Source organism: Zea mays, chromosome 4 (genome assembly GCF_902167145.1).
Source record: "Zea mays cultivar B73 chromosome 4, Zm-B73-REFERENCE-NAM-5.0, whole genome shotgun sequence".
In the NCBI taxonomy this organism is placed as follows: Eukaryota; Viridiplantae; Streptophyta; class Magnoliopsida; order Poales; family Poaceae; genus Zea; species Zea mays.
This window is the reverse complement of record NC_050099.1, coordinates 4,439,719-4,456,589: the sequence shown is the minus strand read 5'-3', so window position 1 is coordinate 4,456,589 and position 16,871 is coordinate 4,439,719. Positions and strand designations below refer to the sequence as shown.

The 16,871-nt window shown below is 44.9% G+C and overlaps 1 protein-coding gene across 1 annotated transcript; it reads left to right on the top strand.

Annotated features, from left to right (window-relative positions):
* Positions 1 to 2,634: 2,634 nt before the first annotated feature.
* Positions 2,635 to 3,366, top strand: LOC103652731 (glutaredoxin-C10). The gene has a single exon (XM_008679689.3). The coding sequence runs from the start codon at positions 2,792 to 2,794 to the stop codon at positions 3,122 to 3,124; it is 333 nt and encodes a 110-aa protein (XP_008677911.1). The 5' UTR covers positions 2,635 to 2,791; the 3' UTR covers positions 3,125 to 3,366.
* The last annotated feature ends 13,505 nt before the right edge of the window (positions 3,367 to 16,871 follow it).

Genomic DNA, 16,871 nt, shown 5'->3' with positions numbered 1-16,871 from the left:
GGCCTACTAAGGTCTTATTCATTTGTCACGGATTCATTCGTATAAATTAGACAAACAATTCAGCTATAGATTGGTTTAGACGTCAGTTCCGTGAGAACCAAATAGGCCTAAGAGCGACTTCATGATATATACACGCCATCACGTTACCTCAATTTGAGGGAGTTCACTAGTAACTATAAAATTCAATGTAGAAGTCAACCTAGCCTATTTTATTTTAAAGAAAATTATATGTATGTCATTGTGATTTTCCTCGATACTTTATTTGTCATCGTAAATGACTCGCTAGTGGTATAGAAGAGTGAGAAAATTACATGATCTAATCCCTTATATTTTACTAGCGATGGCATAAGGGGTAAGAAATTGCATAGTGTGCGTCTAGCCACCAAAAATAAGAGGAGTATAGCTCCGTGCACGCAACTGCGCCGCTCATCAACCACCAACACACACTACCACAGTTGTGTGTCCATTCGACCGTCGTCGTGCCACCCTCGACCCTACACTCGCTATTGTGCCTACCCCCGTGCCCACCCCGCTGGTGCCTCCATGCGGACCGTCCGGACACTTAGGGCATGTTTGGTTTGATGCCTAACTTGCCACACTTTGCCTAATTTTTCTGCCTAAGGTTAGTTCTTCAATTCGAATGACTAACCTTAGGCAAAGTGTGGCATATTTAGCCACGAACCAAACAGCCCCTTAGAGCCTGACAATCCACCGACCAGCAGAGAAGTCTCCAAAGTCCCGCACAACGTGTGCAGACTCTAGGGTTCATTAGTATTTGGTTGAAAAGGGCGCCAACAATTATGTTACAAGTATTTGATCAGAATCATTTTTTCCTCGGAAAGTCAACCACACATCATATACGAGACGTAAATACCTAGCGAAGGAATCAAATACAATAAAACAGAACAAAATCCCTCAGCACTCACTAAACAAATCGAAGGTTAGCCCATACAGAAGGTTGATGAGTCATGGATGTCCGTCGATGCAGAGTATCCAGCGGTGTCCACAAGACCAAGTGCCAAGGAATCCCAAAAACCGAGGTTGCGAGACGCCAGAACGCAGCGCCGTAGTCTGAAATCTGACTGCAGCGTCGTCGCAAATCATCGCATCGCATCTTGAGACGACGATATCCGGATGCATGGCCGACCGTTTCCGATAAGCTAAAGGGCACAACCAGCTGCAATCTGCACACCATATACATGTGTCCCATGCATTGTGCATTTGTGCTGATGAACAAACCGACCAATTAATGTGCACATCAAACTAGCTATCTACTTGCATAAATACAAGACAAGACAAAAGACATATAGATTAATAGCCTCTTTACGTTAAGCTAGATAACGATAAACTTTATATGATAATTTTACGTCCCCACAAGTTAACTTGCACAAAAACCAAATGACGGTCTTAGACATAAAGACATGTCCTATATCAGAGTTGTAGTGCTCAACTAAATTGACAACATTAGTTACCAACTTTTTTCATCAAGAGCAAGTATAATAAACGTTCGTAAGTAGTATGTTGTATGTTGGGTCGACCTACAGATGAGAGGGGAGAGGATAGAAAGGAGAAGCGGGCTGCAAGCTTAAAATTAAAATTAGCTTAGACATAAGATTCAAGAGACTTTGTGAAAGATACAAGTCGATCATGTATTAATAGTGAAGAATTCTTCTACTATATGATTGGGCTGAGAGATACCCTTCAAAGTTTTATATAGCCTGTTACGGGGGTTATTAATTATTATCCTTGCTCGAAAAGAACATCGTATCAGAGAGACCGCTCACACTAAAGAAAGGTGCATGCTTGTACCAGAGAGATCGGACACACCACGGCAATAGTAGCGTTTGTGAAGCCGAGGACGCCGCAACACATAAAAAGGAAAAGAAAATAGACATGAGGGAGAAGACTACCATGATACATCATTTACCAATCATGGATATATATAGCATCCTACGGCTAGCTCTGACTATATATTCGCCCTAACAATGTTGATGCAGATGGGCTAAAAGCATGAGACCGCTAGAGGTCATCATTTCTACACTCAAGCACGTTGTGAATAGCAGTTTCGACTTTCTACCTCAATCTTACACCTCATCCTCCAGCGGTTGCAGACCTCACTGGTCGTCGAAAAAGGAGGGTTCACTCCCCCTATCATCGTTACCGAGACATATCCCTGACGCGGCAACTCCAACTTCATGTAGCAAGAACCACCTCCACACATTAACACAGCCAGGGTGGCATCGAAGGAGTGACAAATTTCCAACAATGAAACCTTAGGGAATGGCACAACACTGATAGCACCACTATCACTTATCCACTATCTCTTATCAAGTTTGTACCATAATAATTTAAATTATTAGGTAAAGTCAAAGATTTTAATTTGAAGTTTAATTCGTAATATAATATACGTGTGCGTCTTGCAAAGGAGAAGGGAGGGGGAGGGGTGCTTTTTAACATGTGCTTAGCAAGTCCCGGAATCATCATACCTACAAAGAGAAAAAGTCTAAATTAAAGAATGTTATTCCACAGCGCAAGTAGGCACCGTGCAACTGTGCAAGAAGTGAATAAGCCAAGGAAATCTCAATAATCCACACTAAGTTTACGTTTTAGTACGTGCGAGTCTTTTCCAGCCTATAAAAGTCAAGAAGCCGCTCAACATTTCGAGCAGCAACCACACACATCATTCACCTTCCAAGTTCCAAGTCATCTACGTACCTCACACACCCAAAGAGCTGTGAGTGCTAGCTAGTTTCGGACACACAGTAATATATAGCCACCGGAAAAGCTGGCAATGGACCGCGTGGCGAAGCTGGCGTCAGAGCGCGCGGTGGTGGTGTTCACGGCGAGCAACTGCAGCATGGGCGACGTCGTGACGTCGCTCCTGAGCAGCCTTGGCGTGAGCGCGGCGGTGCACGAGCTGGACAGCGACCCCCGGGGCCAGGAGATGGAGCGCGAGCTTGCCAGGAGGCTCGGCGGCGGCAGCGCTGCTGAGCGCGGAACCACAGCTCTGCCAGCGGTGTTCGTGGGCGGCAGCCTCGTCGGCGGGACCAACAGGGTCATGGCGCTGCACCTTGCCGGCGAGCTCGTGCCCATGCTCAAGAGCGCCGGCGCGCTCTGGCTGTAGGAATAGGATCAACGTGGATAAGGCCGTGGCAAGAAACCAAGAGATGCTGACGGCTGACCGTTGTACAGTACAGAGGAGTGTGTGTGTGTGTGTGCTTGCGTGAACAGCAGGGGTTTTTTGTATGCCCAACGCTGAGAATAACAAACGTAAAATGTGCAATGTTTTTCAAGTGCTACGGATGGCGATCTGACACGACATTATATGTGGCGTTCAGAAAACAATGTCCAAAACACATCAGTGCGTTGACTAAACCGAAGTTATAGTACTTGAAAAGATCTAAAGTTTTTCGGTTCAAATATTTTCCATTTAAATTTGTTAATGGCATCAAATGTGCATCATAAAATTCATTATTAATACAAAAGCAATGCATTAGCCTTTTGCCATAAATGGTTTCGAGGTGCAGTGGTAAGAAAGTAACTTATCATACTAAAAAGATGTGCACCTAAAATTGACCTTGCTAAGGGTCTTTTCTCATAGTCTAACAAAAAAAAGCTTGTTTCACCATCCTACTTCACCGAATCTCCAATGATATAGAAAGTTACTAATAAAACATGTTATCACTATGATAAACTTTAGTGGGTCTTAAGCCCATCCCACTTGATGCACAATCTATCACATTACATGATACATCCTTAGTAAATTGATCTACTAGATTTTTAGATGTATGGACATAATCTAACACTATCACTTCGGAGTTTCTCAATTTTCTGATAGACTTTAATCGCCTCTTTATATGCCTTGTGGACTTCTTGTTATCCTTAGAACTATTTACCTTGATTATCATAGTCTGGTCATCAAGCTCATAAAATAGCAAGTATATGTTTTTTTTCAACTACCGATAAATCTATAAGGAGTTTATGAAATCATTTAGCCTCAACTGAAGTGGCATCTAATGTTGTGAGTTCTGCTTACATAGTTGACCTCATTTAAATAGTCATCTTGCAAAACTTTCATGAAACAACACCACCTCCAAGTGAGAATACATATCAACTTATGGTATACTAGCATATAGCTCGTGCTAATGCTACGATCCAGTGGCGGGGATGAGAGGGGTCGACGGCACCGTCGGCACGAGTGAGGAGGGGACGGTGGGGATGCAGGGTCGCGTGGGAGGAGGAGGGATGCTATAAATAATATTGACCATTGAATTTGAGTGAGTGAGAGAGGAAATTATTCAGCGATATGAATCGTTGGTTTTGATGATGTGTTAAGTCTATGTGTAATTTGTTTCGTGGATTTAGTGGACGTTATGAGTGTGGGGGTGATTCAGTTGTGTGGGTTTTGCAGACTTTAAACTGGTGGATTATGCGGTGGTATAGATACATCATTAGAATTAGATATTCAATTGCATCATATTAACCCTATAGTACCCTTAGGGGTGGTAATAATGGGCTCTAAATTTTACACTAAACTCAGCCGGGGAATCCTGTTGAGCACAGCCGCACAAAGCACATAGACATCCGGCATCACTTTTTGAGAGACCACCAGCAAAAGGGAGATATCGAAGTGTTTCATGTTAGCACCGAGAACCAGCTAGCCGATATCTTTACCAAGCCTCTAGATGAGAAGACCTTTTGCAGGCTGCGTAGTGAGCTAAATGTCTTAGATTCGCGGAACTTGGATTGAATTGTAGCATACATGTGTTTATGCATTTGATCAGGTTCATTCTGCATTTTGTTGCTTATTGTGGTGCTCAAGTTGTACCAACACTCCCTGGACCTCACAAGTCCGTTGCAAAGTGATGCACATGTTTAGGGGGAGATGTGTTACAACTTGACCCTTTGAGACTAACCATTTGCTTGAGTTTGCTTGATTTAGTCTCGAAGGAGGATTGAAAGGGAAAAGGTGGACTTGGACCATGAAAGACTTCCACTGCACTCCGATGAGAGGGTAACTAATTCCAAGTTCATCTCATGAAATCTTATTGCCATTTGCTCTTAATTGAAGACTTTGGTGAGGCAATGGGGTTAAGAGGCCAAGATTGATCCCGTTTTGGTGCTTGATGCCAAAGGGGGAGAAAATAAAGGCCAAAGCGATAAATGGATCAGCTACCACTTGAGAGATTTTGAAAATAGTAGGATAGAGTTTTTGTTTTGTCAAAAGCTTTTATTGTCTCTTATTGTCTCTATTGTCAAAAGTTGGCTTCTTGTGGGGAGAAGTATTGAGGTTTTGTCAAAAGCTTTTATTGTCTCTTATTGTCTCTATTGTCAAAAGTTGGCTTCTTGTGGGGAGAAGTATTGAGTATGGGAAATAGGGGGAGTTTTTGAAATCTTTGATCAATCTCTTCTGGAATGACTCTCTTTATACTTCAACATGTGTGTTTGACTTAGAGATAGAGATTTGAGTTTGATTTGCAAAAACAAACCAAGTGGTGGCAAAGGATGATCCATATATGCCAAAATTGAATAAAACTTAAATTTATTTTATTTGAAGTGAGTTTGCACTTGTTCTAGTTGCTTTATGTTGTGTTGGCATAAATCACCAAAAAGGGGGAGATTGAAAGGGAAATGTGCCCTTGGGCCATTTCTATGTATTTTGGTGATTGAGTGCCAACACATGTGCTTAATTGGGAATTTATGTACATGGATGAACAAGGTGAAAATCATGAAGTAAAGGTATGTTTCTAAGCCTTAGTACATTGGTTTTAAGTACTAATATATTTGTCTAAGTGTTAGAAACAGAAAGAAGAAGAATAGAGAAAAGGAGAAGGGACTTGGCTGTGTGCTGCCAAGACCCAGCTCGGTCTGGAGCACCGGACTGTCCGGTGTGCACCGGACAGTGTCCGGTGCGCCAGGCTGGCGCGACTCGAACTGGCCGCTCTCGGGAAATTGGCCGGCGGCGTACGGCTAAAATTCACCGGACTGTCCGGTGTGCACCGGACTGTCCGGTGAGCCAACGGTCGGCCAGGGCCAACGGTCGGCCGCGCAATCCGCGCGGGACACGTGGCCGAGCCAACGGTCGGAAGACGGCACCGGACTGTCCGGTGTGCACCGGACATGTCCGGTGCGCCAACAGCGCCAGATCTGCCAACGGTCTGCAACGGTCGTCTTCGCCGTTTAAGGAAACAAATCGGGCACCGGACAGTGTCCGGTGTGCACCGGACTGTCCGGTGCCCCCGACGACAGAAGGCAAGGATGGCCTTCCGGATTTGCTCTCAACGGCTCCTAGCTGCCTTGGGGCTATAAAAGGAGCCCCTAGGCGCATGGAGGAGATACACAAGCAACCTTTGAGCATTCTTGATCATCCACACTAAGTCTCTGCGCATTCGTTTGTGTTTCTAAGTGATTCGAGCTCTGTTCTAAGTGAGAACTCTGAGATAGTCTTGTGAGCTCGATTCTTGGCCGTGTGTGTGCGTTTTTGCTGTGGATTTGTGTGTGTTGCTTCCCTCCCTTACTCTGTGTTTCATTTGTGATCATATACTTGTAAGGGCAAGAGACTCCAATTTGTGGAGATTCCTTGCAAACGGGATAGTGAAAGGAAAACAAAACACCGTGGTATTCAAGTGGGTCTTTGGACCGCTTGAGAGGGGTTGATTGCAACCCTCGTCCGTTGGGACGCCACAACGTGGAGTAGGCAAGCGTTGGTCTTGGCCGAACCACGGGATAAAACCACTGTGTCACTCTGTGCTTGATTGGATTCTTGTGGTTATTGTGTTTTGACTCCTCTCTAGCCACTTGGCATAAACTGTGCTAACACCTAATCAAGTTTTGTGGCTATAAGTTTGAAGTTTTTACAGGATCACCTATTCACCCCCCCTCTAGGTGCTCTCAATTGGTATCAGAGCCGTTCTCTTCACAAAGGGACTAACCGCCCGAAGAGATGGATCCTAAGGGGAAGGGTATAGTGATCAACGACAAAGAGAAGGAATCCTTCGTCAACGAGCCGAAGGACGATAAGCCTACCGACTCCGGCTCGGGCCAAAGACGGAAGGAAGGGAAGAAGAAGAAGACCAGGCGCATCAAGGAGATCGTCTACTACGACAGCGACGAGTCTACTTCTTCCCAAAAGGACGAGGACCACAACGACTACGAGAGAAGAAAACCGGTTAATTCGAACTTTTCTTTTGATTACTCTCGTATTCCGCAAAGTTCACATTCTCATTTGCTCTCCATTCCACTCGGCAAGCCCCCACACTTTGATGGAGAGGACTACGGATTTTGGAGCCACAAAATGCGTAGTCACCTATTCTCTCTCCATCCTAGTATATGGGAGATTGTAGAGAGTGGAATGCATTTTGATAGTTCGGATAGTCCCATGTTCATTAATGAACAAATTCATAAGAATGCACAAGCTACTACTGTTCTTCTAGCTTCCTTGTGCAGGAATGAATACCATAAGGTGAGCGGCTTGGATAACGCCAAGCAAATCTGGGACACCCTCAAGATTTCTCATGAGGGGAACGACGTCACCTTACTCACCAAGATGGAGTTGGTGGAGGGCGAGCTTGGACGGTTCGCAATGATAAGGGGCGAGGAGCCAACGCAAACATACAATCGGCTCAAGACCCTTATCAACAAGATAAGAAGCTACGGGAGCACGCGATGGACGGACCACGACGTCGTCCGCCTAATGCTAAGGTCATTTACCGTTCTTGATCCTCACTTGGTGAACAATATACGTGAAAATCCCAGGTACACCAAGATGTCGCCCGAAGAAGTTCTTGGGAAATTTGTTAGCGGGCGAATGATGATCAAGGAGGCGAGATATGTGGACGACGCCTTGAATGGTCCGATCAACGAGCCGCAACCTCTCGCTCTCAAGGCAACACGAAGCAAGGAGGCGCTACCTAGCAAGGTGGCACAAATTGAGGCGGCCGGACTCAACGATGAAGAGATGGCTCTCATCATCAAGAGATTCAAGACGGCGCTAAATGGTCGCAAGGGGCAGCCAAGCAAGACCAAGACCAAGGGGAAGCGCTCATGCTTCAAATGCGGTAAGCTTGGTCATTTTATCGCTAACTGTCCCGATAATGAAAGTGACCAGGAAAAGGGGAACAAAAGAGAAAAGAAGAAGCAATACAAGAAGGCAAAGGGCGAGGCGCATCTAGGAAAGGAGTGGGACTCGGATTGCTCCTCCTCCGACTCCGACAACGAAGGACTCGCCGCCACTGCCTTCAACAAATCGGCTCTCTTCCCCAACGAGCGTCTCACATGTCTTATGGCAAGGGAGAAGAAGGTGAGTACTCAAGACTCCACTTATGCTTCTTCTAGTGATAGTGAGTCTAGTGATGATGACATAGATTATTCATGCTTGTTCAAGGGCTTAGATAGATCTAAGATAGATAAAATCAATGAATTGATTGATGCATTGAATGAAAAGGATAGGCTTTTAGAAAAGCAGGAGGATTTATTGTATGATGAACATGATAAATTTGTAGAGGCACAAAAATCATATGCTTTAGAAGTAAAAAGAAATGAAATGCTTTCTTATGAACTATCTACTTGTCATGAAACCATTTCTACTTTACAAGGTGTTAACAATGATTTAAATGCTAAGTTAGAAGTAGCAAATAAATCTAATTCTTGTGTAGAACATGTTAAGATTTGCACTAGGTGTAAGGATTTCGATGTTGATGCCTGTAGTGAACATCTAGTTTTAATTTCCAAATTAAATAAGGAAGTGGCTAGTCTTAATGCCCAACTTAAGACTAGCAAGAATGAAGTTGATAAAATAAAATTTGCAAGGGATGCCTATACGGTTGGTAGACACCCCTCAATTAAGGATGGTCTTGGCTTCAAGAGAGAGGCCAAGAACTTAACAAGCCATAAGGCTCCCATCTTCGTCAAGGAGAAAGGGAAGGCCCCTATGGCTAGTAATGCTAAAAAGAACCATGCTTTTATGTATTATGATAGGAGAAATGGTAGAAATGCTTATAATGATTTTGATTCACATGTTTATGATTCTCATGCCATGTTTGCCTCTAGTTCTTCTTATAAGCATGATAGGGATATGCCTAGGAGAAATATTGCTCATGTGCCTAGAAAGAATGTTATTCATGCTCCTAGGAAAGTAGTGAATGAACCTTCTATAATTTATTGTGCTTTAAACACTTCCTTTGCTATTTGTAGAAAGGATAGGAAAATAGTTGCTAGGAAGTTAGGGGCAAAATGCAAGGGAGACAGGACTTGCATTTGGGTCCCTAAGGACATTTGTGCTAACCTTGCAGGACCCAACATGAGTTGGGTACCTAAGACCCAAGCCTAAATTTGCCTTGCAGGTTTATGCATCCGGGGGTTCAAGCTGGATTATTGACAGCGGATGCACAAACCATATGACGGGGGAGAAGAAGATGTTCACCTCCTACGTCAAAAATAAGGATTCCCAAGATTCAATTATATTCGGTGATGGGAATCAAGGCAAGGTAAAAGGGCTAGGTAAAATTGCAATTTCTAATGAGCATTCTATATCAAATGTATTCTTAGTGGAGAGTCTTGGATATAATTTGCTATCTGTCAGTCAATTATGTCAAATGGGATATAATTGTTTATTTACAAATGTAGATGTGTCTGTCTTTAGAAGATGTGATGGTTCACTAGCTTTTAAGGGTGTACTAGACGGCAAACTTTATTTAGTTGATTTTGCAAAAGAAGAGGCCGGTCTAGATGCATGCTTAATGGCTAAGACTTGCATGGGCTGGCTATGGCATCGCCGCTTAGCACATGTGGGGATGAAGAACCTCCACAAGCTTCTAAAGGGAGAACATGTGATAGGTCTAACAAATGTACATTTCGAAAAAGATAGACCTTGTGCAGCTTGTCAGGCAGGTAAACAGGTGGGAGGAGCGCATCACAGCAAGAATGTGATGACCACGTCAAGACCCCTGGAGCTACTGCATATGGACCTCTTCGGACCCGTCGCCTATCTAAGCATAGGAGGAAGTAAGTATGGTTTAGTTATCGTTGATGACTTTTCCCGCTTCACTTGGGTGTTCTTTTTGCAGGATAAGTCTGAAACCCAAAGGACCCTCAAGCGCTTCCTCAGGAGAGCTCAAAATGAGTTTGAGCTCAAGGTAAAGAAGATAAGGAGCGACAACGGGTCCGAGTTCAAGAATCTTCAAGTGGAGGAGTTTCTTGAGGAGGAAGGGATCAAGCACGAGTTCTCCGCTCCCTACACACCACAGCAAAATGGTGTGGTAGAGAGGAAGAATAGGACGCTAATCGATATGGCGAGGACGATGCTTGGAGAGTTCAAGACCCCCGAATGCTTTTGGTCGGAAGCTGTGAACACGGCTTGCCACGCCATCAACAGGGTCTACCTTCATCGACTCCTCAAGAAAACGTCATATGAGCTGCTAACCGGTAACAAACCCAATGTATCTTACTTTCGTGTTTTTGGGAGCAAGTGCTACATTCTAGTGAAGAAGGGTAGAAATTCTAAGTTTGCTCCCAAAGCTGTAGAAGGGTTTTTGTTAGGTTATGACTCAAATACAAAGGCGTATAGAGTCTTCAACAAATCATCGGGTTTGGTTGAAGTCTCTAGCGACGTTGTATTTGATGAGACTAATGGCTCTCCAAGAGAGCAAGTTGTTGATTGTGATGATGTAGATGAAGAAGATGTTCCGACGACCGCTATACGAACCATGGCGATTGGAGACGTTCGGCCACAGGAACAAGATGAGCGAGATCAACCTTCTTCCTCAACCACGGTGCATCCCCCAACTCAAGACGATGAACAGGTTCATCAAAAGGAGGCGTGTGATCGAGGGGGAGCACAAGATGATCACGTAATGGAGGAAGAAGCGCAACCGGCACCTCCAACCCAAGTTCGAGCGATGATTCAAAGGGATCATCCCGTCGACCAAATTCTGGGTGACATAAGCAAGGGAGTAACTACTCGGTCTCGACTAGTAAATTTTTGTGAACATTACTCTTTTGTCTCCTCTATTGAGCCTTTCAGGGTAGAGGAGGCCTTGCTAGATCCGGATTGGGTGTTGGCCATGCAGGAGGAACTTAACAACTTCAAGCGCAATGAAGTTTGGACGCTGGTGCCTCGTCCCAAGCAAAATGTTGTGGGAACCAAGTGGGTGTTCCGCAACAAACAAGACGAGCACGGAGTGGTGACAAGGAACAAGGCTCGACTTGTGGCAAAAGGTTATGCCCAAGTCGCAGGTTTGGATTTCGAGGAGACCTTTGCTCCTGTGGCTAGGCTAGAGTCAATTCGAATCTTGCTAGCATATGCCGCTCACCATTCTTTCAGGTTGTACCAAATGGATGTGAAGAGCGCTTTCCTCAACGGGCCAATAAAGGAGGAGGTGTACGTGGAGCAACCCCCTGGCTTCGAGGATGAGCGGTACCCCGACCACGTGTGTAAGCTCTCTAAGGCGCTCTATGGACTTAAACAAGCCCCAAGAGCATGGTATGAATGCCTTAGAGATTTCTTAATTGCTAACGCTTTCAAGGTTGGGAAAGCCGATCCAACTCTTTTTACAAAGACATGTGATGGTGATTTATTTGTGTGCCAAATTTATGTCGATGACATAATATTTGGTTCTACTAATCAAAAGTCTTGTGAAGAGTTTAGCAGGGTGATGACGCAGAAATTCGAGATGTCGATGATGGGCGAGTTGAACTACTTCCTTGGGTTCCAAGTGAAGCAACTCAAGGACGGCATCTTCATCTCCCAAACGAAGTACACGCAAGATCTGCTAAAGAGGTTTGGGATGAAGGACGCCAAGCCCGCAAAGACGCCGATGGGAACCGACGGACACACCGACCTCAACAAAGGAGGTAAGTCCGTTGATCAAAAAGCATACCGGTCAATGATAGGGTCTTTACTTTATTTATGTGCTAGTAGACCGGACATTATGCTTAGCGTATGCATGTGTGCTAGATTTCAATCCGATCCTAAGGAGTGTCACTTGGTGGCGGTAAAGCGAATTCTTAGATATTTAGTCGCTACGCCTTGCTTCGGGATCTGGTATCCAAAGGGGTCTAACTTTGACTTGATTGGGTACTCAGATTCCGACTATGCTGGATGTAAGGTCGATAGGAAGAGTACATCGGGGACGTGCCAATTCTTAGGAAGGTCCCTGGTGTCATGGAACTCTAAGAAACAAACCTCCGTTGCCCTATCCACCGCTGAGGCCGAGTACGTTGCCGCAGGACAGTGCTGTGCGCAACTACTTTGGATGAGGCAAACCCTCAGGGACTTTGGCTACAATCTGAGCAAAGTCCCACTCCTATGTGACAATGAGAGTGCTATCCGCATGGCGGAGAATCCTGTTGAGCACAGCCGCACAAAGCACATAGACATCCGGCATCACTTTTTGAGAGACCACCAGCAAAAGGGAGATATCGAAGTGTTTCATGTTAGCACCGAGAACCAGCTAGCCGATATCTTTACCAAGCCTCTAGATGAGAAGACCTTTTGCAGGCTGCGTAGTGAGCTAAATGTCTTAGATTCGCGGAACTTGGATTGAATTGTAGCATACATGTGTTTATGCATTTGATCAGGTTCATTCTGCATTTTGTTGCTTATTGTGGTGCTCAAGTTGTACCAACACTCCCTGGACCTCACAAGTCCGTTGCAAAGTGATGCACATGTTTAGGGGGAGATGTGTTACAACTTGACCCTTTGAGACTAACCATTTGCTTGAGTTTGCTTGATTTAGTCTCGAAGGAGGATTGAAAGGGAAAAGGTGGACTTGGACCATGAAAGACTTCCACTGCACTCCGATGAGAGGGTAACTAATTCCAAGTTCATCTCATGAAATCTTATTGCCATTTGCTCTTAATTGAAGACTTTGGTGAGGCAATGGGGTTAAGAGGCCAAGATTGATCCCGTTTTGGTGCTTGATGCCAAAGGGGGAGAAAATAAAGGCCAAAGCGATAAATGGATCAGCTACCACTTGAGAGATTTTGAAAATAGTAGGATAGAGTTTTTGTTTTGTCAAAAGCTTTTATTGTCTCTTATTGTCTCTATTGTCAAAAGTTGGCTTCTTGTGGGGAGAAGTATTGAGGTTTTGTCAAAAGCTTTTATTGTCTCTTATTGTCTCTATTGTCAAAAGTTGGCTTCTTGTGGGGAGAAGTATTGAGTATGGGAAATAGGGGGAGTTTTTGAAATCTTTGATCAATCTCTTCTGGAATGACTCTCTTTATACTTCAACATGTGTGTTTGACTTAGAGATAGAGATTTGAGTTTGATTTGCAAAAACAAACCAAGTGGTGGCAAAGGATGATCCATATATGCCAAAATTGAATAAAACTTAAATTTATTTTATTTGAAGTGAGTTTGCACTTGTTCTAGTTGCTTTATGTTGTGTTGGCATAAATCACCAAAAAGGGGGAGATTGAAAGGGAAATGTGCCCTTGGGCCATTTCTATGTATTTTGGTGATTGAGTGCCAACACATGTGCTTAATTGGGAATTTATGTACATGGATGAACAAGGTGAAAATCATGAAGTAAAGGTATGTTTCTAAGCCTTAGTACATTGGTTTTAAGTACTAATATATTTGTCTAAGTGTTAGAAACAGAAAGAAGAAGAATAGAGAAAAGGAGAAGGGACTTGGCTGTGTGCTGCCAAGACCCAGCTCGGTCTGGAGCACCGGACTGTCCGGTGTGCACCGGACAGTGTCCGGTGCGCCAGGCTGGCGCGACTCGAACTGGCCGCTCTCGGGAAATTGGCCGGCGGCGTACGGCTAAAATTCACCGGACTGTCCGGTGTGCACCGGACTGTCCGGTGAGCCAACGGTCGGCCAGGGCCAACGGTCGGCCGCGCAATCCGCGCGGGACACGTGGCCGAGCCAACGGTCGGAAGACGGCACCGGACTGTCCGGTGTGCACCGGACATGTCCGGTGCGCCAACAGCGCCAGATCTGCCAACGGTCTGCAACGGTCGTCTTCGCCGTTTAAGGAAACAAATCGGGCACCGGACAGTGTCCGGTGTGCACCGGACTGTCCGGTGCCCCCGACGACAGAAGGCAAGGATGGCCTTCCGGATTTGCTCTCAACGGCTCCTAGCTGCCTTGGGGCTATAAAAGGAGCCCCTAGGCGCATGGAGGAGATACACAAGCAACCTTTGAGCATTCTTGATCATCCACACTAAGTCTCTGCGCATTCGTTTGTGTTTCTAAGTGATTCGAGCTCTGTTCTAAGTGAGAACTCTGAGATAGTCTTGTGAGCTCGATTCTTGGCCGTGTGTGTGCGTTTTTGCTGTGGATTTGTGTGTGTTGCTTCCCTCCCTTACTCTGTGTTTCATTTGTGATCATATACTTGTAAGGGCAAGAGACTCCAATTTGTGGAGATTCCTTGCAAACGGGATAGTGAAAGGAAAACAAAACACCGTGGTATTCAAGTGGGTCTTTGGACCGCTTGAGAGGGGTTGATTGCAACCCTCGTCCGTTGGGACGCCACAACGTGGAGTAGGCAAGCGTTGGTCTTGGCCGAACCACGGGATAAAACCACTGTGTCACTCTGTGCTTGATTGGATTCTTGTGGTTATTGTGTTTTGACTCCTCTCTAGCCACTTGGCATAAACTGTGCTAACACCTAATCAAGTTTTGTGGCTATAAGTTTGAAGTTTTTACAGGATCACCTATTCACCCCCCCCCTCTAGGTGCTCTCAAATCTATCACATTACATGATACATCCTTAGTAAATTGATCTACTAGATTTTTAGATGTATGGACATAATCTAACACTATCACTTCGGAGTTTCTCAATTTTCTGATAGACTTTAATCGCCTCTTTATATGCCTTGTGGACTTCTTGTTATCCTTAGAACTATTTACCTTGATTATCATAGTCTGGTCATCAAGCTCATAAAATAGCAAGTATATGTTTTTTTTCAACTACCGATAAATCTATAAGGAGTTTATGAAATCATTTAGCCTCAACTGAAGTGGCATCTAATGTTGTGAGTTCTGCTTACATAGTTGACCTCATTTAAATAGTCATCTTGCAAAACTTTCATGAAACAACACCACCTCCAAGTGAGAATACATATCAACTTATGGTATACTAGCATATAGCTCGTGCTAATGCTACGATCCAGTGGCGGGGATGAGAGGGGTCGACGGCACCGTCGGCACGAGTGAGGAGGGGACGGTGGGGATGCAGGGTCGCGTGGGAGGAGGAGGGATGCTATAAATAATATTGACCATTGAATTTGAGTGAGTGAGAGAGGAAATTATTCAGCGATATGAATCGTTGGTTTTGATGATGTGTTAAGTCTATGTGTAATTTGTTTCGTGGATTTAGTGGACGTTATGAGTGTGGGGGTGATTCAGTTGTGTGGGTTTTGCAGACTTTAAACTGGTGGATTATGCGGTGGTATAGATACATCATTAGAATTAGATATTCAATTGCATCATATTAACCCTATAGTACCCTTAGGGGTGGTAATAATGGGCTCTAAATTTTACACTAAACTCAGCCGGGGAGGGAAAGACCACCCTCCGGTAATATATTAAGAAGAGACCGAAACATGGTTTCGGCCGAGAAAATCCTCGAACCCTAGCCCCCATCACTAGCGGGTCATCATCGTCCATTCTGTAACTGCCCAGCCGGAGGGTGGTGCATAGGACGTAACCCGGGAGCGGACGGGGCAGAACGAGGAGATATTTTTATTCAAGCCAGAAATTCACCACCGAGGAGGATCGAACCCGGGACGTAGAGGTGCTACTCGGAAGACTTAACCATTATGCTAGAGGCCCTTTCGCTAAATTTTACACTATAAAATTTAAGGATCGGATTAGGATCAGTCACTATTTCTATTCATTTTCTAACTAAAATTAGTTAAGGGCTCAAACATATTCTATTCATTTCTAACTAAAATTAGTTAAGGGCTTAAACAAATTGTGAAGAGATATTTGAATACCATCGATTACCGAGGATAGTGGATATCATAGCTTATTGTGGCATCTTCACTATTTTCTTAATAACTTAAGGTAGACATATAAGATCCAGCGTTACTCTAGCAATACAAGATGATTCGGAACTTGGACCTTCCTGCTGCATTACCTCCTGTCTCCGGATGGATCGAACCGAATCGAGAGGGAGAACAGCATGCATGCATCGTGCATGGAGACAAGAGAATTTGTAACCAGTTGAGTTACCTACCATAGCTGCCTGCTGCAGGTGCACTGTCGATCGCCGTACAATGAACGAATCGCCTCTTGAAAGAAACAGTGGGTGGGGTGGGGGGTACGGTGCCCGGCCTATGAGAAGGCGAGGAGTCAAAGCTGAAAAACTGTGGACGAAACAGACATGTTTGTACGCATGCACGCCCAAAAATCCGCAGCAAGAAGTCAGGAATCAGAAGATGCGAACTAGGTAAAGCTCCCAGCATTATTCTCTTTTTGTTTCTCTCTCTCTCGAGAGAGAGAGATGGAAACACGTAGGAGAGGAAGAGATGAAAACGATGCAAAGAATCATCTACAGGCCGGAAGCCACCACCAGCATATATGCATGCATGTGTTTTCAGGATGAAGATAGATCGAAAGAGGACGACGATACGATGCTCAAGAGCAGCAGCTGGCTGGCATCGCATCGGAGCCGGGAGGAAGATCACAGCGATACGATCGGATGGATGGATCGACATCCATCTTTGGCTGCGCCGGCAGGCCGCGCGCGCGCGCGGCATCGCATCTCATCCCTGAATCAGCTCAGCGACGGAATTGAATCGACAGGTTCCGACGATAAGGATCGACCGATCGAGAGCACGATGAGCTGGACAGTGCGCAGATATTCATCGACTTTCATGGCCGCCGCCGGTGTAGTCGGCCACGGCGGTCTTCACTTTTTCCT